This window comes from Schistocerca nitens, chromosome 5 (assembly GCF_023898315.1).
Source record: "Schistocerca nitens isolate TAMUIC-IGC-003100 chromosome 5, iqSchNite1.1, whole genome shotgun sequence".
Classification (NCBI taxonomy): domain Eukaryota; kingdom Metazoa; phylum Arthropoda; class Insecta; order Orthoptera; family Acrididae; genus Schistocerca; species Schistocerca nitens.
The window spans coordinates 352,944,092-352,971,407 of record NC_064618.1 but is presented as its reverse complement, the minus strand read 5'-3'; the positions used below and the strand labels follow the sequence as shown (position 1 = coordinate 352,971,407).

The 27,316-nt window shown below is 43.2% G+C and overlaps 1 protein-coding gene across 2 annotated transcripts in view; it reads left to right on the top strand.

The window, feature by feature from the left end:
* Positions 1 to 27,316, top strand: part of LOC126260115 (uncharacterized) — an 83,062-nt gene that overhangs the window by 19,555 nt on the left and 36,191 nt on the right. For both annotated transcript variants that reach the window (XM_049957352.1, XM_049957351.1), the window contains one exon: positions 22,312 to 22,416. In XM_049957352.1, the coding sequence (XP_049813309.1) occupies positions 22,312 to 22,416 (105 nt within the window). The remainder of the gene's footprint in view (positions 1 to 22,311; positions 22,417 to 27,316) is intronic.

Genomic DNA, 27,316 nt, shown 5'->3' with positions numbered 1-27,316 from the left:
CACTCTACACAATGTTGTTTATTATTTAATTACGAGCTGATGCTATTAGAAACCATGATAATTGTGGAATTTGTTGCAGAACAAAAATCTGTCTTGATTACAAAGTACTTTAATCGATTTCCTGTTTCTATGTTCAAGAAGCATCTTTAGATTCAAAGGACCACAGCAGCATGTAATATGTTTCAAAGTTAACTACTACTCTGCAGAACGAAGTGTATTCTGCAGTTACACTTTTAATCTGAAGACGGCTGTGAAAGAATAGTAATCGGAATGTCAATGAAATAGTTGTGAGAGTAATAAGGAATATAATTCTGTAATATAATTAAGACTAATAATGTAACAATTCCGACAATTAATGTAGTTTTCAATGTTAAGTATTTATCTTATGAACGCATGCGACACAAGAAAGACCAAGAAGATGGCGCAAAATGTACACAAGCTAATCAAAAGTATCCGTATGCTTCTATATAAAGCAAGTTCGACCTGTAGATGTCACGAAACATGGACCTTCCAGTCAAAAAGGAAGCGCGGAGTGTTGTGTTCCCAGTAGAGAAGCAGAAACAACAGAATGGGTCAGTCAGGAGAGCTCAGTGATATAGTACATGGACTTTCCATTGGATACCATGTGAGTAACAAATCCTTCAGGGACATGTCAAACCTTCTACAGGTCGCCATGTCGACTGTAGGTGATGTGAAAATGCGAAGAAACAACCACAGCTGATCAAGACCAGGTAGAGCATTGTTGTACAAATCGCTTGTAATCTGAAGAGGGAATCACTCGTGAATTCCAAAATGTTGCCGCAATGACTGCGTAGGGAGTTAAAAAGAGTGGTCGGTGCTAAGCGATGCTTGTGGTAGTGAAAAACCGACGCCACTGGGCGGTGGATGATCGGAAGCGAGTGATGTGGAGTGGCGAATTACGTTAGTCCTTTGGTATTCCCATGAAAAGGTTTGGGTGAAGTGAATGCTGGAGAATGTTACACGCCATCATGTGTAGTGCCAGCAGTGAAGTACGAAAGAAGTGGTGTTATGGAATGCAGATGTTTCGTGGATATGGTTTGGTAGCCTTGCTGCGCTTAGGGAAACACTAAATGCGGAAAGGTGTGAACACATTTTCCAGTATAGTGTACTGCTTACAGTATAGGAAGAGTTGGCAGTTTGTATTAACAAGAAATGTACCCTGCCATAAAGCCGCATCCTTGAGGTAATGATTTGTGGACAATAACATTTCGAAATGGATGGACCTGCCGAGAATCCTGACCTGAACCCAATGGAATACTTTTAAGATGAAGCAGAAAGTCGACCTGGCTGATCTCAACGTCCAACATTACTACCTGCCCCGGTTTCGGCTCTTGAGAACTAATGGGCTGCCATTCCTCTACAGACATACAGACACCTCACTGAAAGTGTCCATAGATTACATTAGAGTAGATTCAGGGTGGGTGTGGAACTAGTCAGACTGTATAACATAAAAAATATATAAAAACTGGAGATAATACTCAGTACCCTCTTCATTCGTCAGGTGATTGTCAAAACAGGTAATTATATAACAGTAAACTGGAACCGCTAATATTTACAGAATTAATACACTCTCAGAATGAAACATAGTCACGCACTTTTCATAAATTTATCATAGACAAAATACCTAATCTTGACTGTTATGCCCAAGTGCTGTGAAAACTGAAATCTAACAGACATTTTTACTTAAGCTGGACCAACAGCCCCGTTTAGATATTCATCTATAGAGTAGAAGGAATTGCTTATCAAAAACTCTTTAAAACTCTGATTAAACTGGCTTTATTTGAAACCAAGTTTTTAATGGCTGCTGGCAATTTATTGAAAATGTGTCTTCCTGAATACTGAACTCCTTTTTGGACCCAGGTATGTGATTTTAGGTCTTTATGTAGATTTTTATTATTCCTACTATTGATATTACGTATGGAGCTACTGGATTGGAATCAGAGATATATTACTTGCAACAAATTTCATTGAGGAATAAATATATTGAGTAGCAATGGTTAGAATACATGTTCCTTGAAAGGGTTTCTACATGGTGTTCTTGAATTTACACCACAAATGAGTCTTACTACACGCTTTTGTACTCTAAAAGCTTTTGCTCATTTTCACGAGTTACTCCAGAATATGATCCCATATGACATAATAGAACGAAAGTAAGAATAGTATGCAAGATATTTTATATTTATATCTCTTAGATCCGAAATCTTTCTCACTGTGAATACAGACTTGTTCAGCGGCTTCAGCAATTCTGTGGCATGCCCTCCCCAACTGAATTTATTATCAAGTTATAATACCAGACATTTGACACTGTCAACGTCTTCAATCTGCATGTCTTCATATGTTATTCACGTGCTTTAAGGAAAGCTCTGGCAGGTTCTGAACTGCATAGAGTGAGTCTTTTCAAAGTTTAATGACAGTGAATTAGCTTTAAACCATTCATTAACATCAGTAAAAATTTGATAGGAGTATGCCAAAATCAGTGCTTGACTTGCTACTTATTGTAATGATTGTATCATCCGCAAACAAAACAAACTTAGCATCTGGCAATGCAACAGACGAGAGATCATTAATGTGCACAAGGAAAAGTGACAGACACAAGATGGCACCTTGAAAAATACCACATCTAATTAATTCCCAGTCAGATGGAGACTGACTGCATACTGCAAAGGTATTTCGCAAGGACACCAATTGTTTTGTGTTAATTATGTAAGACTCTAACCATTTTGCATCACTGCCAGTGACATCGTAATATTCTAATTTTCTTAAGAGAATGCTGTGATTCACACAGTCAAAGTCTTTTGACAGGTCACAGAAAAAGCCAGTAGCCTGTAATTTGTTATGTAATGAATTAAGCACATTCTCACTGCGCCTGTAAATAGCCTTTATATAATATTGGAACCCTTAAGGAATTCATACTGTCACTTGGACAATATATTATTTGCAGTCAGCGAACGTGATAACACTACATGCACTTGTTACCAATGACTCATTTATTTTTAGAGCAATCTGTTCTTCTTCCTTTTTGGCCCCACCTGTCTCTGTCTTCACGATGTCCCATATAGTTTTTATTTTGTTGCCTGATGTTATTATCTTTTCTGAGAATGAAGCTCTTGGGGTTTGTGGATTACTTGTTCCAAAATTTTCCAGTATTCTTTGAAATGCATGATAATGCTGACATCAGAGCTGTTCATAGATTGTAGATACAGTTTCATTTTTGCCCCACAAGACAGTTTTATTCCTTGTGTAATCCATGGTTAATTTTTAGACTTCTATTTGATTTGAGTTACTGTGCAATGACTCAATTAAAACAGGATGAACCTAATCTTTCTGTCGATTTTTTAATATCTCCAGTTTCATTCAGGAGCTTTTGCATGAATTGTGTACATTAAAATTTGCTTTCTAACTTCCTGTTTTATCAATGTGAATGTCATTTTCAGCCTGTCTCTGAACACCTTTAATTTCTTCTCTCCCTACACTAAAAAATCTAATGTTCTGTTACTTGTAACCACTGGTACTTCACCGCTTCTGACAATTATTTATTTTTTAAATTATTTGCTATTAGCCCAGACAGTTTTCCCTTCCCTTTCCTGCTGAGGTGAAGGCCATGCCTAGTACAATCCCACCCTACTGAACCACACTGATATGAGACCCCATACCTGATCAAAGCAGCTTTTAAATCTCTAAATCAACTCTGCTAACGGAGGAGTTAAGATGAGGCCAGCCATGGTGCCCCAGAGCAGATACAAGTCCGACATAAGCATGTCTTTCTGGTGAAACTGTCTTTACCAAATCACCCTCAACTGAATAATTAGGGTCCCTGTCTAGGCCGTTGCCTGCCCCATCCACTGTTACAACAGTGTCTTATTTTGTGAAGTCTTTGCGAAGTGAGCCTATCACCTGACCCAGACTTGCACTAGGTTTAAAAACCTTGTAACCTGGTAACCTGACCCTAGCTCATATTGCAACAGTTGTCCAATAATTCTACCATGCGAACTACTTAACAACAGAACTTTCTTGTTTTTCACAACTTTTTCTTACTTCTTACATGTCAAACATTATTTGAAAGTTTGTTGTGCATTGTCTATTCCTGCATGTACTTGTGGCTGATCAGTTTCCAACTGTGACAACAGGTAAAATATATTTTCCACACTGACAACAAAACTGTCTGAGATAGTACTATTGCTGTTTCTTCTATAACCTGTCGTCACTTCCCACCTCTCTTCCCCCCCCCCCCCCTTAAACTTTCCAGATCTTGTTTTGCCTTTTCCGCTGCCGCCTGAAGGGCAGCAGAGTTCAAGCTGTCATATTAATGTCCATTAATGATGTCCACTAATAGGTGTCTGGATAGGTTTGGCAAAATAGTATATCAAAGTTACACAGAGAGTTCCGCTAACATGATAACGTTGATAACATCTGAACTAATGAAGGAAACCTACGCAGTTACATAAGGAAGGTCTGGTTTTAACGGATTCATTAGAGACGACGTATCAGCTTCGATTGCACATGAAACAGCGAGGATATTGGCAGGATATTTGCCGTAAACTCTTTACAAAAACCAAGGAAAACTGAAAACTAGACGACCAAAGGGGGATTCAAATCCCACTATTCTTGAATGTGTATAATGGCTTAAACTCTGCGCCTCTTTGCTGATTTACACTAAGAAAATTGTTATCTTATCCTAGTGGCGATACGTGCTAGTCACATCGTCCAGTACAAACTACCATATAGAGTGATCCTAAACATTTGTAAGAAACGTCAGAGGTGATGCCTAGGATAAATAATAAAACGAAGTGGGAGAAATAGTTAAGGTAGCAGGTGGATGTCACCAGGGTTCTGCATGCAGAGGGAGAAGGTCCTCTTACAGCTGTCTACTCCCATACACCATAGTTAAAACGTTAAAGAGAGGAAGAACACCCACTATTCGAGATCGTGCTACTCTTAAATCGGCAAGCACGGTATAGCAGAAGAATAACCAAACTGTACCTAAAAGCAGTTACAACAAAAGAAAGGAGTGGCAGCAGGCATAGCAGGCAGGCTCAGGTGTCCCCCTGACCCAGCATATTTATCGGAGAATAAAAACCACTGTCACAGAGGAAATGGAGAATCAGTTCAGTTCTTCGTCAGAGGCAAAGAATTCAGAAGACCATGATTAGTATGGAGAGCCACAAGGATGGAGCATCCGCCAGGATATGAGCCACTGTCTGCAAGTTTCCACAACCATCACATGGGGTCGGCATGAACTGGTGGCATGAACAATACGGAGGCGTCATATGAGGGTACATGCCTTCCAGAAAGAAGGGAAGGAGAAGGGCCAGTCAGCACTAATCTCCTTGGTAGTGCGGAGTTTATTAAAGGGGGCAGTGGCCCACCAGCAGTCATTCCACCTCCGGGCGAGCTGAAGTCTTACTTGCACCCACATATCCGCATCTGGGCTCGTCAAAGTGAATAGTATTACGAGTAATCGCTCCTCTAGCTAAACTGTCAGCCAGTTTATCCCCTGGGATACCCACACGACTTGGGAATCAGAGTAAGATCACCGAGCAAGCAGTATGACTAAGTTCAGTGAGATCATGAACAGTAGAGACAAAAGGGCGGCAAGAGTAACGTAAGTGAATGGCCTGCAGGTTGCTCATTGAGTCACTAGGTCCTTTAATAAAATAGAAGGATCTGCTAACTGGTATCAGTCACACCACAAAAATACGTCATGTTCCCGGAAATGAATAGTGTTCCTGACCTGCTGGAGATGTAAAGAGATGCTCATCCGGTCCACGACTTAGATGCTTCTGTGTAAAAGGAGACAGCACTCTGAAACTTCTGCGGAAGTGAAACAAATAAGGTCATGTGACTTAGAAATAGAGCGGTCCTAAATCGTGGCCTGGGCACCAACGAATAAGGGAAGGAGAGGGGGCCGAATAAACATGGGAAGGACATTTTAAGTAGGAGAAGCAGAGGTCCTAGCAGAGGGCTGCAAGACACATTCCAGCAGGTAATCCCACCCAAGGGCGGGTGGCGGGGCTCGATGCCCATCGAATGCGAAAAGAATAAGTTATGGTAATAATCAGGATATTGTCGAATGGTGATTGCGTAGGACACCAAGTACTGGTACCGCCGCAACTTAAGAGGGAAGATCCTAGTTCCGACAAGGAGATTGTCTACAGGACTTGTCTGCAGGGTACAAGTGGCCAATCTAACTCCACTATGATAGACTGGGTCTAACAATCTGAAAGCTTAAAGCGCCACTGACCAATAAACCGGGCAACCATAGTCATAATGGGACATGATTGGAGTCCAGTAGGTATGGAGGAGAGCCATTTCACAAAACTTGAAACAAAAAGAAGTAGGACCAGCACCCTTCACTGAAATTAATGGTTCAAAACACTGTTGCTCTAATAATATTGATGGAATTTCAAATAGAATTCTCAAAAGTTTTTCTACTTTAATAAGTAATGTCCACAGCCACATATCTTATGCATCAGTGGTACATGACATTTTTCAAGACGGATTAGAATAAGCAATTCTTAAACCTTTTCAGAAGAAAGGTGATAAGAAAGACCTAAATAATTAGGTTTCAGTTTCCTTATTGAGATCGTTTTCCGAAATACTCGGAAAAGTAATGTAGTCAAATGTAACTTCGCATTTAAGTAGAAATATATCACAGTTTTGATTCCAGAAGGTTTGCTCGACTGAAAATGCTACTTACACGTTCATTCATCAAATATTACAAGCCTTAAATAATAAAACATCGCCAGCTGATATTTTTTCTGCTCTTTCCACAGTGTAGACCATGTTACACACCTTTATGGAATTTATGACGTTAGACACTAGTGGTTTGTAACATACTTACCAAACAGAATGCAAAAATTTGTGATCAACAATTCAAACAATGTAGGAGGCATAGAAAACTTTAGTGTCTGGTGGGAAATCATAAAAGGAGTCCCATAGGGTCTAGTTTTGTGTCCACTCCCATTGCTTATATAAGAGCATGAGCTTCCATTGAATATTCAGTTATCAGAATTAGTGCTCTTCGCAGACGATACTAATTTTATAGTGAACCCAATTAGAAAAAGAGCAAGAGACTTGGTTGTTAACGATTTTTTCAAAGAATTATCAAATGATTCTCTGAACATGGACTTCTCTAAATCAGTTCTGTATAAACAATAGAGTCATAACAAAAAATGATGTAGCAATTGAACAGGAGTCAGTAAATAGGAAAGAATGTTTAAAATTTTTAGGTCTACATTTTGATGAAAAGTTGAACTAGATGTAGCATATTACTTAGCTTCTCAAACATCTAAATTCAGCTACTTCTGTTCTTTGTATAATTGTTAGTCTTGGAAAACAAACGAATTGTCCTCACGACATACGTTGGATATTTCCACTCAGTAATGTCGTATGAAATAATACCCTCGGGCATGGGTGTGTGTGTTTGTCCTTAGGATAATTTAGGTTAAGTAGTGTGTAAGCTTAGGGACTGATGACCTTAGCAGTTAAGTCCCATAAGATTTCACACACATTTGCACATTTTTGAACTCGTTTCGAGTCACCCGGTGTCCAGCGACGTCGCTCATTACTCAATGTCGAGCACGGTTCAGCACTGACTTCAGAGGAGTGTGGCTTAGGAGAAGCAGCTCAAACAAGGTACCTCATTACTTTTTAACTCTGTACGCGAAGTCACTGAGCTAGCTGGACTGCTGGTAGTACTTTTGAACTTACAAGTGATTCGTCCAGATTTCGCTCGTTGTTTTACAATCAGCCTCGGGAAGCTCGTAGGTAAACATCCTTCAGTTTATGAGGTCTGCCTGATTTAGCTGGGGTTGTTTATTTCGTTTCCACTTCAGAATCACGTCACCAAAAGCCGACATCGGGGTTTTAGAAAGATTGAAATATCCCCTGCAGATCTGTTGCTTAGAAGACGTGGAATGACTAGTCCAAGTTCGAAGTCGCTGAGATCTCCTGACCGATCCATTCTTCTATTACTGCCTCTCTATCGACAACACAATACTCTCCGGCTCCTTTTATACTGGCGCGACTGCCTCTCGTGACGTCTAGTGGCCAAATCGGCACTCCTTATGGGAGTCCGGATAAGTTAGATCAGATAGTGTAGATTACATGCTAAATCTTGATATACACATGTCGAGTATAGAAGGGGTGATCAGTTCAGCAAGAACTGAAAATAGTGAATGATAAAACCAACAAATAGTTAAAATGAAAATGTCGCGTGACTAGGGCCTCCCGTCGGGTAGACCGTTTGCCGGGTGCAAGTCTTTCGACTTGACGCCACTTCGGCAACTTGCGCGTCGATGGGGATGAAATGATGATGATTAGGACAACACAACATCCAGTCCCCGAGCGGAGAAAATCTCCGACCCAGCCGTAGGATCGACATTCTGTCGCGCTGACCACTTTTTTCCCATTTTTTTTCGTTGTTGATCGTTGTGGGCGTCACATGACATCCGGTCAAGTTCGTTTGTTGATCCTTCCACTCAGTTTCTTATTACCCAGGCCAACCAGCTCTCTGACCGAACACGCTGAGCTACCGTGCCGGAAGCCACTCAGCTACTGAGGACTGACAAGTAATTGATCACGAGTGAAACGTGTTGCATTATTCAAACCAATAACTACGCGCTAAGTTCATCATGTCTAGTCGTTCAAACGACAGTTGGCTTGACGCAGTATGGCTTTTCGCACAGGCAGCAACTACCGTATTGGATATTAGCTCGTGATCGCTGTCAGGAAAAAATTTGTACATTTCATTACTTCCAACGTCCGCCCCCGGTAGCTGAGTGGTCAACGCGGCAGAATGTCAATCCTAAGGGCCTGGGTTCGATTCCTGACTTGGTCAGATATTTTATCCGCTCAGGAACTCGGTGTTGTCTTGTCCTAATCATCATCATTTCATCCCCATCGACGCGCAAGTCGCCGAAGTGGCGTCGAATCGAAAGACTTGCACCCGGCGAACGGTCTACCTGACGGGAGGCCCTAATCACACGACATTTGCGGAACGCTGTCACGTTTCACGAGGTACGGTGTCACTGATATTTCGGTTTCTTCTTAATAAAATGGCCTCAGAAACCACTAGCCGGGCAAATAACAGTTGTCTTTTGAAATTGAATGTGTTCTCCTCTGCTAAACGGGGCTTAGTCCAAGGGCGCCCATACTCGTTGCCAAGGCAGAGCCTCCCCCCCCCCCCTCCCCTAACTCTCAGGGAAAGAAAAAGCTATAATGTAGTCAGGTGTTTTTCTTTCAAGAAAATAACTGAAAAGTCGGTCTTAGGTAGGTATTTAACTGGGTCGGAATTAGGTCTTTTTAATGGCTACTTGCAAGTCTCCCTTCGTCTTCCAAAATATTAAAAATACTGTATGCCTGCAGGTCTTGCCCCCTCATCCTCCACCCTCCAAAGTATCATATAGATGCTTTCGACTCAGTTCGTTCATATTTACCTCCGTTACCCATTCTTACGCTGAGTTTACGTCGTGTCCAACATTCTGAGTTAGAGCGCTATGTCCGTCCAATTTATTTCACGACGCATTCGCAAAGAATGTGATAATCTCAGGTGTGTGGAGTTCAAGGTCGTCTTTCATGCTGCCCAAGAGATTTATCATTTTTACGTGTGACCAGATGCACTTTAATCCTTCCTTGCTTAGAGCACATCCTATACTTGCTGTTGACGATCCAACTCCATCGATAGGCTGTCTTCGTCAGTTGTAGTCCTCGGTCTTTTCATCAGTGTCACAAGACACAAAAATGGCTGTCTGGATTGGTGCCATCTCTTTTCTAGTCGAAACACGTCTATGTGAGTGGCTTTTCTGTATACTCACGTCTCGGCGAACCTTCAGGTTTCTTCGGTACGTGAACATCCAGAAATAGGAAGCAATCTTACCCAACTTCCTTATTGATTTCGATGTTTTTGTGAATGTTACTTACGAGGTCGAGGAATTCGTCGAGAGAGAACATACTATGTTGCTGCACTACGAATGGGATCCACGTATCTGCAGAAGTACTTAAGTTGGGGTAGCACTGTCTTCACTGCTACTTCTTCTGTTTCCTCAATGTAGAATTTCTCCATGACAAGTGAAACCGAACGAACTGAAAGTTTATCAACTCGCTCATATTTATCCCTACCATGAAGGAATGCGACGTTAAGCGACGTATGATCTTCAAAACTTTGGTCCAGTAAACATTCCTTGGAGAGATTCTGGTGAACAACGAAACAACATAAAAATTACCAGGATCAAGTTTTATTGTTTTTAGAATATCTATAAAATATGGCGAATTTCTGATTTTATTTATTTATTTATTTTACGAGTCCAGAACACCATACGTTAATAAATGGCTCAAATGGCTCTGAGCACTATGGGACTCAACTGCTGAGGTCATTAGTCCCCTAGAACTTAGAACTAGTTAAACCGAAGGACATCACAAACATCCATGCCCGAGGCAGGATTCGAACCTGCGACCGTAGCGGTCTTGCGGTTCCAGACTGCAGCGCCTTTAACCGCACGGCCACTTCGGCCAGCATACGTTAATATCTAGTATAAGTCAACTGTAATGAAATTTAAAGTTTCATTATATTTTGCCCGGTATTTAGCTACACAGATAATCTTATCATTACCTAGCTGTAAATCTAGCGAGGTATAGCTTATGCTGAGGTTTGGCCACGTCGATAGGTGGCCGTTCGTTTGGACATTTTCACAGTCACTTAGTGTTTCCCCATCAAAGTAGCACCACCGGGTAGGGTTGTACTTGCAATTTGAGATCCTATTCGTCAGCCTGTTGAGAGCCTTACAGGTAGTGAAGGATTTGTCACTTCCAGCTCCATGTTCTTCCTTCAGCTCCAAGACAGAATTTGGTGTTGCCTCTTTCCATAACTGTTTTCTCCTCGACGTTAACATTGAATGGCTCTGACGTGCTAAGGAAGCTCTTTCTTGAGCGAAGCCGCCTTGGCTGTTGTTGGTGCCCATGTAGGAGGTCATTCTCCGCCTCGACGGCTACTTGACAAGGTAGATTTTCTGTGTAGGCGTGGGTCTCAAACATATTCATATAGCCGGACGGAGTGGCCGAGCGGTTCTAGGCGCTTCGCCGGCCGCGGTGGCCGTGCGGTTCTGGCGCTGCAGTCCGGAACCGCGCGACTGCTACGGTCGCAGGTTCGAATCCTGCCTCGGGCATGGCTGTATGTGATGTCCTTAGGTTAGTTAGGTTTAAGTAGTTCTAAGTTCTAGGGGACTTATGACCTAAGATGTTGAGTCCCATAGTGCTCAGAGCCATTTGAACCATCTAGGCGCTTCAGTCTGGAACCGCGGAACCGCTCCGGTCGCAGGTTCGAATCCTGCCTCGGGCATGGATGTGTGTGATGTCCTGAGGTTAGTTAGGTTTAAGTAGTTCTAAGTTCTAGGGGCTGATGACCTCAGAAGTTAAGTCCCACAGTGCTCAGAGCCATTTGAACCATTTTTTTCTGTTCTGTTTGTATGTTGGTGCTCGTAGCAATCGTACTATCAACGAGAAGTGTACTTCGCTGACGATCCTGCTTTTGGATATGGACTTGATCAGGATTACGACGTGTCAATAAAGACACGCTTTGGTTTGAAGCGCTTCAAGATGTTGTTGTTGTGGTCTTCAATCCGAGGGCTCAGACGATGCAGCTCTCCATGCTACACTATTTTGTGCAAGCCTCTTCATCTTCCAGTAATTACTCAATCGTTCCGTGCATTTTTCCCCTGCTACTCTCAGAATTTCAAAGAGAGTATTCCAGTCGACATTGTCAAAAGCTTTTCATAAGTCTATAAATCCTATAAACGTGGTTTGCCTTTCCTTAACCTACTTTTTAAGATAATTCGTCGGGCCAGTATTGCCTCACGTGTTCCTACATTTCTCCGGAATCCAAACTGATCTTCCCAGAGGTCAGCTTCTACCAGTTTTTCCAGTATTCTGTAAAGAATTCGTGTTAGTGTTTTGCGGACATGACTTATCAAACTGATATTTCGGTAATTTTCACAACTGTCGGCACCTGCTTTTTTTTGGAATTGGAGTTATTACATTCTTCCTGAAGTCCGAGGGTATTTCGCCTGTCTCATATACCATGGAAGAGTTCTGTAACGGCTGGCTCTCCCAAGGCTATCGGTAGTTCTAAAGGAATGTTTTCTATTCTCGATAATATTACTCTCAAGTACATCTCCCTTATACAGACCCTAAATATACTCCTTCCATCTTTCATCTTTCTCTTCTTTGCTTATGACTGGTTTTCCATCTGAACTCTTTATATTAATGCAAGTGGTTCTCTTTTCGCCAAAGGACTCTTTAATTTTCCTGAAGGCGGTATCTATCTTTCCCCTAGTGATATATGCTACTAAATCCTCACAGCTGTCTTCTAGCCATTCTTGCTTAACCATTTTACAATTCCTGTCAATCTCATTTTTTAGACTTTTCTATTCCCTTTCTTCTGCTTCATTTATTGCATTGTTATGTTTTTTTCCTTTCGTCATTTAAATGCAATATCTCCTGTGTTACCCAAGGATTTCTAATAGCCCTCGTCTTTTTACCTACTTGATCCTCTGCTGCCGTCACTATTTCCTCTTTCAAAGCTATCTATTCTTCTTCTAATGTATTCATTTCCCCTGTCCTTATCAATCGTTCTCTAAGATTCCCTCTGAAACTCCCAAACACCTCTGGTCCTTTCAGCTTATCCAGGTCAAATTTCGTCGGCAGGAGTGGCCGTGCGGTTCTAGGCGCTACAGTCTGGAGCCGAGCGACCGCTAAGGTCGCAGGTTCGAATCCTGCCTCGGGCATGGATGTGTGTGATGTCCTTAGGTTAGTTAGGTTTAATTAGTTCTAAGTTCAAGGCGACTGATGACCTCAGAAGTTAAGTCGCATAGTGCTCAGAGCCATTTGAACCAGGTCAAATTTCCATCGATTCCTACCTTCTTTGCAATTTCTTCAGGTTTAATCTACAATTTATAGCTAATAAATTGTGGTCAAAGTCGACGTCTACCCGGAAAACGTCTTACAATTTAAAATCTGGTCCCGAGATCTCTGTCTTACCATTATATAATCAATCTGAAACCTTCCATTGTCTCTAGGTGTCTTCCACATATACACTCTTCTTTCATGATTCTTAAAACAAGTGTTAGCGTTGATTAATTTACGCTCTGTGCAAAATTCTACCAGGCGGCTGTGTTTCATTCTTGTCCTCCGGCCAACATTCACCTACCATTTTTCCTTCTCCTCCTTTTCCTACCATCGAATTCCACTCCCACATTACTATTAAATTTTTTTCTTCCTTAACTATCTGAATCATTTCTTTAATCTCATCATACGATTTCTCAATCTCTTCATGATATGCGAAGCTTTTTGGCATATGAACTTGTGTTACTGTAGTGGGTGTGGGCTTCAAGTCTGTCTTGGCTACAATAATGCGTTCACTGTGGTGTTCATAGTTAGTATATTCTGGAATATTTGATACTTGTATAAACAGCAGCACTCTCCGTTCAGGAATTCAGTTCTATCCTGTTTGTATGTTGCTGTTCGTAGCAAACTTACTATCAACGAAAAGTGTTGTACTTCGTTGTCGGCCCTGCTTTCGGATATGGACTTGATCAGGGTTACGACGTGACAGTACAAACGAGATGACGCTTGTTTGTGGCTTTGGTTTGAAAAGCTTCAAGGTATGTTGCATTAAACCCAAGGAACTCAGAAATGCCTTCATCTTCTTTGCGTCAATGCATTTGGATTCCCTCAACTTTTTTGTAGGCTGTATCATTTAGAACTCTCGCCACCTCCTCCAAGTAGCCGGTTTGAGGAGAAGCACAGTAACGTTCGATGAATTTCTTCAATCGCTTTAGATGCGAGTCCCTTGATGGCCTGTTTCACTCCACTGATGATTTGTTTAGGGAGCAACCTGTGTGATGGAAACCCTTGGCGAGAACTGATGTTTTTGCTTGCCCAGTTAGATTCATCATAGTGTCTAGAAGTGACTACCTCTTGGTGCACTGTTTTGTTGGACACAATCACTCATACTGATCACATTGTCGAACTATCAGCCTCTGATGCTTTAGGTAGATTTGCGATGTGGTCTCTGCGTCTACCAAGCACAACACATACGGTATTGGGAAACTGGGAAGGAAGATGTGGTTGGACAGCAATAAATAAGCTGTTTTGACCAGTTGTCGAGGAGTGTATTGGATGTGTTCGCTTACGAGAATCTTATTGGCATGGAGGTTCACCACAAATCTAACATCTACAAACAATCTTTTCAGACATGTTTCTGATTCTGCATGAGCAAACAGATAAGCTCTGTCCACATCCAGAATCCTTCAGGCTACAAATACTTGGCAGATCCACTTTTTCCAGACAACTGACACAAAATACTCTCTGATAAACAATGAAGTGAACCTCAGGATTATGCACTGTGCTGCAAGCGATAGAGAAACGGATTCTTTGAATCAACATACATTATTTCGCCTTAAATAAAATCTACTAGCCACATAAAAGAAGTAAGAAGACCAAGTCTCTTATTACACATGCATATCTAATCTCATATTCATAATCAAATAGTTTCTAACAAGTACTTACCACTTAGAATATTCAACACGTATATAAAATAAGACTGCTGTGTAACCTAAGAGGGCTATTCCGAATGTAGTTTTATCTTCGTGTTGAAACAGTGTTTACCCAGTTAATGCCATCGGTGCATTGATCAGTGAAAACAAACCTGTCGTATTTAGCTTCAGTATATAACCAGAATTTCTCGCTTACTTTGTAACTAGATCCTGTATTCGAGACTGACAGATATTTTTACATCAAGCTCGTGTTTCAGTTTTATACACAGAAGAGCCAAAGAAACTGGTACACCTATCTAATATCGTGTAGAGCCCCCGCGAGCACACAGAAATGCCACAACATGACGTAGCATGGACTCGACAAAAGTCAGAAGTAGCGCTCGAGAGAACTGACAACCGTGAATACTGCAGGGGTGTCCATAAATCAGTAAGAGTACGAGCGGGGGAGGTCTCTTCTGAAAAGCACGTTCCAAGGCATTCCAGATATGCTCAATTATGTTCGTGTCTGGGGAGTTTGGTGGCCAGCGGAAGGGTTTAAACTCAGAAGAATGTTACCGGAGCCACTCTGTAGCAATTCTGGACGTAAGGGATGTCGCATTGTCCTGCTGGAACTGCTTCCCGGAATGCACAGCGGTCATGAGGGGATGCAAGTTATCAGGCAGAATGCTTACGTACGTGTCAACCATCTGAGTCGTGTGTAGATGTATCCGGGGACCCCACACCATTACAGTGCCTCCACCAGCTTGAACAGTCCCCTGCTGACATTCAGGGTCCATGGATTCATGAGTTTGTATCCATACCCGTACATGTCCATCCGCTCCATACAATTTGAAATGAGACTCGTCAGACCACGCTCCGAAAGCCCATATCGATGATGTTTCGTTGAATGATTAGTACACTCACACATCACACATGTTGATGGCCTAGCATTGAAATCTGCAGCAGTTTGCGGAAGGGTTGCTCTTCTGTCACGTTGATCGATTCTCTTCTGTCATCGTTGGTCCCGTTCTTACAGGATCTTTTGCCAGCAGCAGCGATGTCGGAGGTTTTATGTTTTACTGGATTCCTGATATTCACGAGATGCTCATGAAATGGTCGTACAGGAAAATCCCCACTTCATCGCTACCTCGGAGATGCTGTGTCCCATCGGTCGTGCACCGACAATAACATCACGTCCAAACTCACTTAAATCTTGATAACATGTCGGTATAGCAGCAGTAGCCCATCTAACAATTGCACCTGATACTTGTTATCTTACATAGCCATTGCCGACGATAGCGCCGTATTCTGCATGTTTACATATCTCTGTATTTGAATACGCGTGTCTATACCAGTTTCTCTGGCACTTCAGTGTATTTCTGCAGTGAAGAATGAGAGGTAGGATTTAATATCCCACAGATGTTCCAGATGAAGCACAAGCTTGCCTAAGGTAAATGTAGGAAGGAAAATTTCCAGAGGAATCATCTCGTTACTCCTGTGTAACAAAGAATTTATTATGAGCAGAACTGATCCTACATCTGCTAAATGCTGACGAATAGCAAATGCGAAAATGTCTTAGTAATGTTGAGCTGTCTGAAAAAGAACCCTTGCAAAGGTTGTACTGATTTGTAACGATATGTAACACTTGTGGATGGGCAAGCTTCAGCGGCCAAGATCAGTTGGTACTTTCGTTATATTTCATAATGACCGGTTTCGACAGAATCTTGCTGTCATCATCAGATCTACAATGTACCAAAAACACAACCTTTACAAACAGTACTTAACACTCTACAAACTTCAGTGATAAGATGTACATAAACATTAGTTCACATGTCTTTGATTTTTTTTCTTTATTGTAGTTTCATTCCCCTGCCCCACACGGGCAGGGGAGGGCTGGCAGCGGCACAATCCACCGCTCTTCATCGGAGTGGTGCACAGAAAATAAGAGGAAACTTACACATAAAAAGGGACAGAAAAAGGCGGATATAAAAACACAGTAAATGGAGACAATGGAAGTTAACACATTGCCGTCCGGCGACACCACAGTGCTTTCATGTGCGAAATAGCCGCCAACGACCAGCAACACCACAGTGGTATTGTGTGCGTAGTATCGCTCACTGACCGGCGACACCACACTGGTGTCATGAGCATAGTATCGCATAGTGGCTAGTGACAGCACTTTCGTACCTTTTTGATTCTGTTAGTGTTTTGTTCTTAGGTAACAATAAGGTACAGACGTCAATAAGTTTTCTGTTTTTATGGGCACTTGTGCACTTTCATCATGGCAGACGAAAGAGACGATACGATTATTTACGATGAATGTGTGGACGTCTTGTCTGACGTTCCGGACGACTTGGCCCATTGGGAAGAAGACATTGGATATCAAAAAAATGAAAGTGAAGCAGAATCGTTGGAAGATAGTGAAATACGTCGAAGATGCATTCGGCGAACGCTATGGTTGCCAGCTGTTTTACGTGAATCAGACGAAGAAGGCGGACTAAGATTTACAGAGGACCAATAATAAATTCGAAGGATCTCCGGGTCCACACATATTTCCCAAAGATACACAGAGTGTTGTGGGTATCGTAGAATTATATATTGGGGCCGCTGTGGCTGAGCGGTTCTAGGCGCTTCAGTCTGGAACCGCGCGACCGCTACCGTCGCAGGTTCGAATCCTCGGGCATGGATGTGTGTGATGTCCTTAGGCTAGTTAGGTTTAAGTAGTTCTAAGTTCTAGGGGACTGACGACCTCAGATGTCCCATAGTGCTCAGAGACATTTGAACCATTTTATATATTGGGAACGATCTATTTGAATATATTACCAACGAAACCAACAGATATTAGAGTCAAAATTGCAGTAGAAGGAAACTGGAAAAAAATGCCAAATTTGTATATGTTACAGGACCCGAATTTAGAAAATGGTTTGGGTTTACTATCCTTATGGGAATTGTAAAAAAAGCTACTATTGATGATTACTGGTCAACGAATCCGTTGATAGACACACTGATATTTCGCAAAACGATGTCCCGCAACCGATTCAGACGAATATTATTACCATTTTTACATTTTTCCGACAATAACAATAAACTGGATAATGCCAACCGGCTTTTCAAAGTATAATTCGTAATTGATTATTTTCCCAAAAAGTTTAAATAAACGTTTAATCCAAGTCAAATCATCTCAGTTAATGAAGGAATGATAGCATGGCGTGGACAGTTAACTTTTAAAGTTTACAATCTGTTGAAAATTACGAAATATGTCATACTCATTCGGATGCTGTGTGATTCGATTACGGGATACATTTCCTCATTCAAGTTATATTCCGGCGCTGCACAACATTTAGCAAAAACAGTGATGGAACTATTGACACCTTCTTATGGAAAGTGGCATCACCTCTACATGGATAATTACTATAACAGTGTAGAACTTGCAGAGAAGTTACGTGAAAAGAAAATTCGAGTTTGTGGAACGTTACAGCAAAATAGAGGATTTCCAGAAAAATTAAAGTGCGCAGATGTCAATGTCTTTGAAGCTTGTCATCAACAGAAAGGTGACAAGTGGCCAGTGACAAGCCAAGTGATCCGAATTAGCGCTGCTGGTGCCAAGTGAATCAATTTGTACGAGACGTGCAGATGGCAAAGTGTTAAAATATACACCAACATTAGAGGACAGTTAAAAAAAGTCGACATAAAGTTCAAACAACACAGTCGGTGATTTGTGGGCACTTAAAATGCACTGGAGTCACAACCACAAGTCAAAAGTCGGCCACAGTATAAAAACACACAGAGTGAGAGACAATTAAAAAACCACTGTAAGCGATGGAGCACACACAGAGGATAAAAACTGGTGGTAGGGACCTGGTGAAGGACGGAATAAGAAGGGAGAGAAAGATGCAGTGAGGGTGGGGTTGCAGCAGGGGTGGGAGGAAATGAAAAAAGTGGGGCAGGGCACGCACCAAGAGGGGTGGGAGATGAAGAGGGAAGGCAAGTCAAGAGGGAGTGCAGAGAAACAGAGGGGAGCACAGGATAGGGAGGGCATAGGAGGGAGGAAAACAGCTCAGGGGAAGGGAAGAGGAGGGGAGAGGGAGCCCTGAGGAGGAGGAGAGGGAAGGTGGGGTTACAGTTGGTAAGAGGGGTAGATATCAGGATGTCGTCCAGGAGAGGTAGGTGCTGGAAGTAGCATTGGGAATGGAGATGGAGGGTGTGGAGATGGAGAGAGTGTAGGACACAATGGTAAAGGTGTGGCAACGGGCTCGGGGTGGAGAGGAAGGGGTATGCCAGAGGATGAGAGGGATCAAGTCAGCGGATGATGTACAGGGTGCAGATGTGTTTGAGGAAAAGAAGATGATGGGGGAAGGGGATGAGGTCGTAGAGGATGCATGTGGGGGCATGGTTTTTTTTTCCTTTATTGTTATTTCATGCCTCAGCTGAGGTGGGCTGGCAGCGGCCTACATGCGCCACTCTTCGGCCAAGAGATACAACATACAGACACGGAAGACAGAGAAAACATAAAATGCATGGTAAACATATGAGGAACACTGCACAATAAATTAGAAGTCGTTCGACGGAAGGCACTATAAAGGAAGGGTGGCACCAGTTGAACAGATGAAGACATCCAGGTGGAGACACGAATGTAGTAGATAACACTGATGAAGACACTGTACACAGACGGAGAGACACTGACACACAGAAACACTGGCGACAATCATCGGCGAAGCACTCACACTGACGAAGGGGGGGGGCTGCCTCCAGGTGAAAGGGAGAGGCAGGAGGGTGGGAAGGAGGGGGGGGGTGGAGCCAGTGGGAGAAAGAAGAAAGAGTTGGGGGCAGGAGAGAGGGGAAGGGTTGGAAGCCTGGGAAGAGGGGTGGAAGCAGGAGACATGGGAGAGAGGAGGGGGGAAAAGGAAGGTGAGGAGGGAGAGAAGGGAAAGGGGGGAACAGGAGGGGAGAGTCAGAGCAGGTAGGAGGGGTAGACGGGCGGGACAAGGGCATCATCTGGGAGGTGGAGTTAGCGGAAGCCACCTTGGGAAAGCGTATGGAGGGTGTGAAGGTGGAGAGCAGGTGGGATGCAAGAATACAGGCGTGGCAGCGGGCTGGGATGAGCGAGGATGGGAGACACAAGCGGGTGTGGAGGATCGAGCTTGTAGGAGGTGTAAAGGATCTGTATCTGTTCGAGGAAAAGGAGAAGGTGGGGGAAGGGAATCAAGTTGTATAGGATCTGTGGGGGGGATGGGAGACAGATGTGATAGGCGAGGCGGAGCACGTGGCCGTGGAGCACGTGGCCGTGGAGCACGTGGCGTTCAAGGATTTGGAGGGACTTACAGTAGGTGGGAGGGGCGGAGATCCAGGAGGGATGGGCATAGCAGAGGATGGGGTGGATGAGGGATTTATAAGTGTGGAGGATGGTGGAAGGGTCCAGAACTCATGTGTGGCCATAAAGGAGTTTGAGGAGGCAGAGTTGGGAGCATGCCTTGGCTTGGTTCGCCTGGAGATGGGGGTCCACGAAAGGCAACGGTCAAGGGTGACACCAAGGTACTTGAGGGTTGGGGGTGAGGTGATTAGGATGGCCATGGATGGTGACATAAAAATCAAGGAGGCGGAAGGAAGGGGTGGTGTGGGGGCATGTCTTTTGAATTTCTTATTAACATCTATACATGCCAACAATGCAATGAGAGCAGTTTCTACTCATAGGAAACGACACCACATTGGTTTGTTAAACACATGAAAAAGAACATATAAAATATCCATTGCACCAACTATATGCCCAGAAGTGTAGATAAACATATACAAAGTGCAGTCACAGCCCACAGGAAGAACTGAGCAGGCACACTGCCTTCAGCAGTATGACCGATAACCTGAACAGCCAACAGGTGGCGAACGTGTGCACATAATGATACTTAACATGTTACATGTTACAGTAATATACTGGGGAATTATTAATTGACATTCTTATATCAACTACACTGGAGAATCGTTACACCATGGTATGCAATATATATTGCAGGGGGTATTTGACATCCACATAGGTACGAACTTAAGGCAAATACTGCCAGTTCTAATGCCTGTTTTGCCTGTTCTAATGTGAATAGGCAGAACACATATCATATACTAGTACAGTATCCCTTGACTTGCACTCCATATCCTGGATGATTTAATTAAGACCATTCCTTAAAGGCGAATTAGCCAAATCACCAGCGAACAACCAGTGCGCTGGGTTCATAAGTACATGCCCATGCATGTCACATTCACTCTCTGCCATAGGCTGCTAGCGCGCTTAATTCTTTCTGTGATGTGCTGCGTCTACAACTGCTCTTTCTATTAGTTTACCTACACTCTTGAGTACACAGCTGGCAGATATTTTAAATTTCTTTTATGTGTTTGAGAAACGAATGTTGTGTCGTTCCTTATGAGTGGAAAGTGCTACCATTGTATTTGTAATAAGAAATTCCAAAGGTACGTAAACTAATGCTTATGTATATCTTATCACTGACGTGCTAGTTTGTACACAGTGATAAGTTCTCTTTGTAACTACTTTATGTGTGGTACATTGTAGAACCGATGACAAGAGCAAAATTCTGTCGAAATCTGTCATTGCGAAATAAAATAAAAATACCAAGCGGTCTTGCCTGCAAAAGATTTCCTATTCACCGATGACAGATCGCTCCCTGCAGATATGTGCGCCGACATATATGTATGACTTCATCACTTTTTGCTAGAAATGAAACAGTTATCACAGAACTGTACGGTTGGCGGCGTCCTTGCGAAAGAAAGGTGAAATTGCAAAAGGGACTTGTATCATTGATTATCTTGTACAGGGTGATATAATTTCTGTGAATATTATACAATTTTTTGGGACTAGCCCGAAAATCGAGACATCCGGAAGTGCCCTGGACTGCAGAAGAAAGTGATATGCAGCCAAATCATTTGGACGATGCATAAAAGATCTTTCGACAATGGGAAACTGAATTAGTAGAAAAACGCGAAACGACGAATCTTTGGAACATCCGCCATTTTTGACAGGTTTGATACTCTCTGACTTCCAAGTGTTCGTTCATCTAAGAAAATGTGTAACCAGTAAACAAAATGGTCATTGTAGTAGTAGATAGATATTTTGTTGGTGTTTCACTATAGTATTTCAGGGATGGAATGTGTTACATACTAATTCGTACACAATGGTAAGGAGAGATTGGCTATAGAATGGTGCAGCAGCTCTCATCGTAGGGAAGCGGGACAGAATCAGAAATGATTAGCAAACACATAAATACAGTAAACAGAAATTTTACTTAATTTGTAGTTTTCTCCAAGAGTTGCGAAGAAACTTCACAATAGAATAAACAGCAATAAAGTCCAGTTTAAGAAGCAAAAGAGCATCGTCCAGTGTGAGGCTTCCACTATCAATAGGCGAAGCGTCTGTGAAGGCTGACTAAGACTGAAGACGGTCGAAGACTACGACTCAGATTGCGGAGTGCAGCTGCTGCCGGCCATACTGTGTCGCGGCAGCAGGTGGCGCAAATACAGCAGCTGTAGCAGCTGACGGCGTTGCTCAGCACGCACGCATCATTGGACCCGCCAGGTCTCCGTGCGACCGCTATCAGCGTCTGTTGCAAACGTGCATCTCTGTTGCCAACTGTGATACGCCAGTGAGAGTGGCATCGATCTGTAATGCCACAGAATTGTCGCGCTGCAAAAAAAAAAAAAAAAAAAAAAAAAACATGGCCTGGTGGAACTGTTATCTCATTACCCCTCGTCTGTGTGTTCACAGAGCTCCGAGAGCGGCGCCGCGCTGCTCAAGTGCGTGGCCTGCGTGCCCACCATCAGCGCTCAGGTCCTCATCTACTGCCTTGGAGCTCACTCTGTACAGGAGCAGGTCGGTGTCTGTAGCGTGACCAGTGTCGTCAGATGGCGGCATAACATGTTAATTTTGGTTTATGAAAGTGAAACAGGTAACAGCAGTTATGCACAGTAGATAAATATTCTGAAGTTATCAGGCATACGATGCAAAGGCCAGAAGGTCAGTCAAAAACAAGATTGCAGTTATACGAGATAAGTGCATGAAAGCGAAGCTCTAGTTCATAAGGAAGTGGCACAGGTTTGTAGTCTATTCCTCATTTTGTTCAGTCTGCACAGTGAGCACCAATAAAGACCCAAGGAGTAATTCTGAAAACGAGTTAATGTTCAAATGGCTCTGAGCACTATGGGACTCAACTGCTGTGGTCATTAGTCCCCTAGAACTTAGAACTACTTAAACCTACCTAACCTAAGGACATCACACACATCCATGCCCGAGGCAGGATTCGAACCTGCGACCGTAGCAGCCGCACGGTTCCGGACTGCGCGCCTAGAACCGCGAGACCACCGCGGCCGGCAGTTAATGTTCACTGAAAAGAAAACTATAAGATTTGCCTGAGAGATTGTTATGACTCGGGAGATAAATAATGTGTGAAATCTTATGGGACTTAACTGCTAAGATCATCAGTCCCTAAGGACAAACACACACACCCCTGCCCGAGGGAGGACTCGAACCTCCGCCGGGACCAGCCTCACAGTCCATGACTGCAGCGCCCAAGACCGCTCGGCTAATCCCGCGCGCCTCGGGAGTAAGTGGAACAGAATTAATAATGTCTGGAAAAGAGATTGTACAAAAAAAATCAACAAAAATGAGATAGAGGTAATTGGTTGTATTCTAATTAAATCAGCCGACACTGAGTATATGAAACACTAAAAGTGGTAGACGAATTTTGCTAACTGGCCAGCAAAATAACTAACGGTGGCCGAAGTAAAGAATATATGTAGAACGTAGACTGTCAATAACAAGAAAAGCTTTCCCGAAAAGGGATACAGATTATTGGACAACATGGTTGTGGAGATACAGATTAACCTAATGATATAAAGGGTGAAGCGCACTCGGATTTCGCAGAGCGACTCCTCACATGCCAGCGATAAAAAGAAGTCTTTCACAAAATTTCGTCCAGCGTGTACATCCGGAAGAAAAATGACGTTAAAGAGTGGCAATCTGTAAACACTGTAACCACATGTACGGTAACAATCTCCGTCAGCACATATCAGTCGTGCTGTACAGTTGGTGCAGTGCATCGTGTCGCCTTGCGCGTCGAGCGGGCAGGTCGTAGTTAACTTTGTTCCGTGCCGCAGCGCCGCTTGTGTCGAAGCTACTCATTCTTTATCGAGATGGAATCCCGCTGACGGACTTCGAAACGCTAGACGATGGCCGATCGCGGTATAGGCTGTAGTTTTTATGACCTCACCTCAGTTTTTCTTTCTGCTCCTTCTGGATCCGGTCGTTCATCCAATCGCGCACGGTTTTATAAGGAAGAAGTTGTTTGTTTACTCAGACGGAGACCGCGCAAGGTTTTGTTGGGGGGCGATTTTAACTGCTCTTACGTCGTGTAGATCAGACCCCAAATTACACATGTAGTCATGAACTTAATGATATTGTGACGTCCTTCCATCTCCAAGATGCTTGGGTTTGCCGTTATCCTACATTGGTGCGGTTTACGTTTTTTACAGCTACTTCAAGGTTTATCTGTCCCCATATGTAGTCAGCTTCTATCGATTGATGTAATTCCTGCGAGATTCACTGATCACTGTGCTGTTTCAATGACTGTTAACCACGTCCCGCAGCGGGTCCATCTTTCGCGCCCTTTATGGAAGCAAAACACTCTACATCTCACGGACCCCTCTCTGGAAGGCATCATCGCAGACGTATGGCGACGTACAACCCAGTCCCAGGCGAGTTATTCCTCACTTCTAGAATGGTGGGTTACTTTTGCTAAACCTCTGATTCAAAATACACTCAAGCAGTCTAGCGCTGAACAAGCGACTGAAATAAGGCGAGCTGGGAATTTTATTATGCTGTCCTTCGCGTTCTTTACGACAATGTTCGTGATGCCCCCTTGCGAGTCGTCAACGTCCACCGTCTAAAGGAAAAACTTCTACAACTCAAACGTAGGCAAATGGATGGTGTCCGATTGCGTTCCCAGCCTCGTTCAGTCGTACAGGATGATTTGACCTCTCTCTATCATCTTCTTCGGCTTCACAAGCGATCTCAAAGGACGTGTCTTTCTACCATTCGTTCTCTAGACGGGCGTGAGTGGTCCTCCCAATCTGATATCATACGTGAACTTGACCAGTACTTTTCCGAACTTTATACTGAAGTGGATTCAGACGGACCACCGTCTGTTGATTTTACGTCCCTCCTTGATAGTGTTGTTACGCCAGCTCTCCTGGAAGAGCTTTTCTCTGTATTCCATCGTGATGATACATTTGATATTGTGGCTCGTTCTCTCTCCCACAAATCGCCTGGCTTTGATGGCCTTCCCAAAGAATTTTACATTCGATTTTGGCCCCTGGTAGGAGATACGATAACTTCTGTGGTGAATTAAGTATTTCACGGAGGCCTTCTCCCGCCCAGCTTTAAGGCTGCTAAAATTGTCCTGATCCCCAAAACGCCGGGACGTTTGGCGTGTGGATCAGGTCCGCCCGGTAACCCTCCTCAACTATGATTATAACATAGTGGAGCGAGCGGTAAACAGCAGACTATCGGTATTGTTGGCTACCATCATCGCGAGCCATCAAAGTTGTCTTTCGGGTCGTACTCTCCTGACTCCCGTTGCTGAATGTCGTGATTTAATTTCGATTGCTTCCACCATTCCCGTGCCCAGCGCTTTGCTTTTCGTTGATTTTCACCACGCGTTCGACTGCGTTAATCATGGATTCCTTACGCGAGTCTTGACGACTGGTTTTTTTAACGATGCTGCATGACGACTGTTTAGCTCTCTAATTACTGGTATTCGGGCGTCCATTGAAGTAAATGGCTGTCTTACTTCTCCCATCGCGGTGTGTCAGGGTGTCCTTCAAGGGAGTCCATTATCTATGTCGCTCTATGTGCTGTTTTTGTGGAACCCTTATTGCAATCTATAGCTGCTCGTTTGGGTGGCTGGTCGCTGATGGGAGAAAGGTTTACCTTTCGGGCATATGCTGATGAATTTATGGTTTTTCTTCGTACCCATGATGATATATCACTGCTGAAGGAAGTTTTGGACGCCTTTTGTCATCTTATGGGAGCGCGGGTTAATGATCAGAAATGTCGCTTACTCAGTTTGCGAGGATCTGACGCTGTTGACATTCCATAGGGTTTGAAGGTCACCCGATATCGATCGTTAGGTTTTATAACTGACAGTTGTCCGCTAAAGATGGATCATTGAACACAAGCGTCGCTCCCTCTCACTTCTTCATAAGGTCCGGGCCATGGGAACGTATGTGTTAAGTAAGGCTTATTTTATTGCACAAACCTTTCTACTTCCTGCGATGATGTACCGCAGGTTGCAAAGTTTAACTGGCAGGTTTATCTGCCGCAACTCTATATTTCCCGTGCGTTATGAGGTCATGACGCGCCCCCGTCTGCTGGGAGGTTTGGGCCTCCCTGACATTCGGGTTAAGGCTTCTGCCTTGTTTATCCGTCGCATCGTTTTAACATGTCTATGCCCCCCCCCCCCCCACCCTGTCACTTACAGCTCGTCTTCATGGCTGTATCCAACCGGCGAGTTTAACACCTGCAGTAGATATTGGTAGGATTAGTTATAAACTACGGCACGCTAAGGAATTTTTTCTTAAAGTTAGTTATTTAGGAGTAATATCCTTTCCCACGCAAATATCTTCCTAAAAATGCTGTTAAGCCGCTGGCCAATTCCTCATAGTATTCCCTCCGTGGAAACCCTGTCGCCAGAAACGAATTGGAATATTGTTTGGTCTAACGTTAGCCTCGCGATTTTCCCGTCCTCCTGGTACCAAGTTGTTCATGATATTGTTCCTACCAAAGTGCGACTTTTTCGTATTGTGACGGATCGTTGCAATCGTTGCCATGAAACTGATACATTATATCATCGTTTGATCTCCTGCAGTCATGGCCATTGGAGATGGCTTCGCCGACAACTGGCTTCTCTCCACCGGACGTCGGAGGCGGCTATCTCGGGGGAGGTTCTAGTGCGTCCCGATTCAGCCTTCTTTCCCCGGTCGTAGAACAATGCCATCGTGTGGCTTCTTGGACATTATGTCCACCACGTGATGGTGAGTGGATATTACGCAGATCCGTGTGCCTTTTTCCAATATATGGCCACAGCAAATTGGACGTGGCTCAGGATGCCACGTTATCGTTAGCTTTTTTCTAATATGCTGTAACTTGTTTTTCATCGACAAGGAATTGGATGAAATGAAATCCCGGCTTTTTTTGTGGACATTCTTGTTTGGATTTAAATGTTCCACGATGTAGAAGTGACGGAGGAAAGAAGGTGTGGGCACGTTAAAATTAACATCTTATTCCATCACATACGTTTTTCTGATTTAACCTTTGGTTTTTGTCGAAATGACTTCTTTTGATCTATTTTAATTGATTGTCTTAAATAAGTGCTTTGAAGGAAAAAAAGGGCATAGAATATTAGGTTAGCATGCAGGAGATCGAGGTTTCGGTCCTGGGTTGTGGACCATTTTTTTATTTGCTAATTTCATTTCGATATTTCATACTGTAATATGCACCATTTATTAGGTCACATATTGTAACGCTGAACATAACAAATACGTGGTTAGACAGATAAGAAATAGACAGTTAAAACAAATGACCTCTCATAGGACTGAATAACTACAAAACCAATATCAATATCGAAATGCTAAAGATGATGGCACAGTAGAATAACAAAACACTTGTTTGTCATACTACATGTAATATGAGCGCTCAGATGTCGAACATTAGCAAC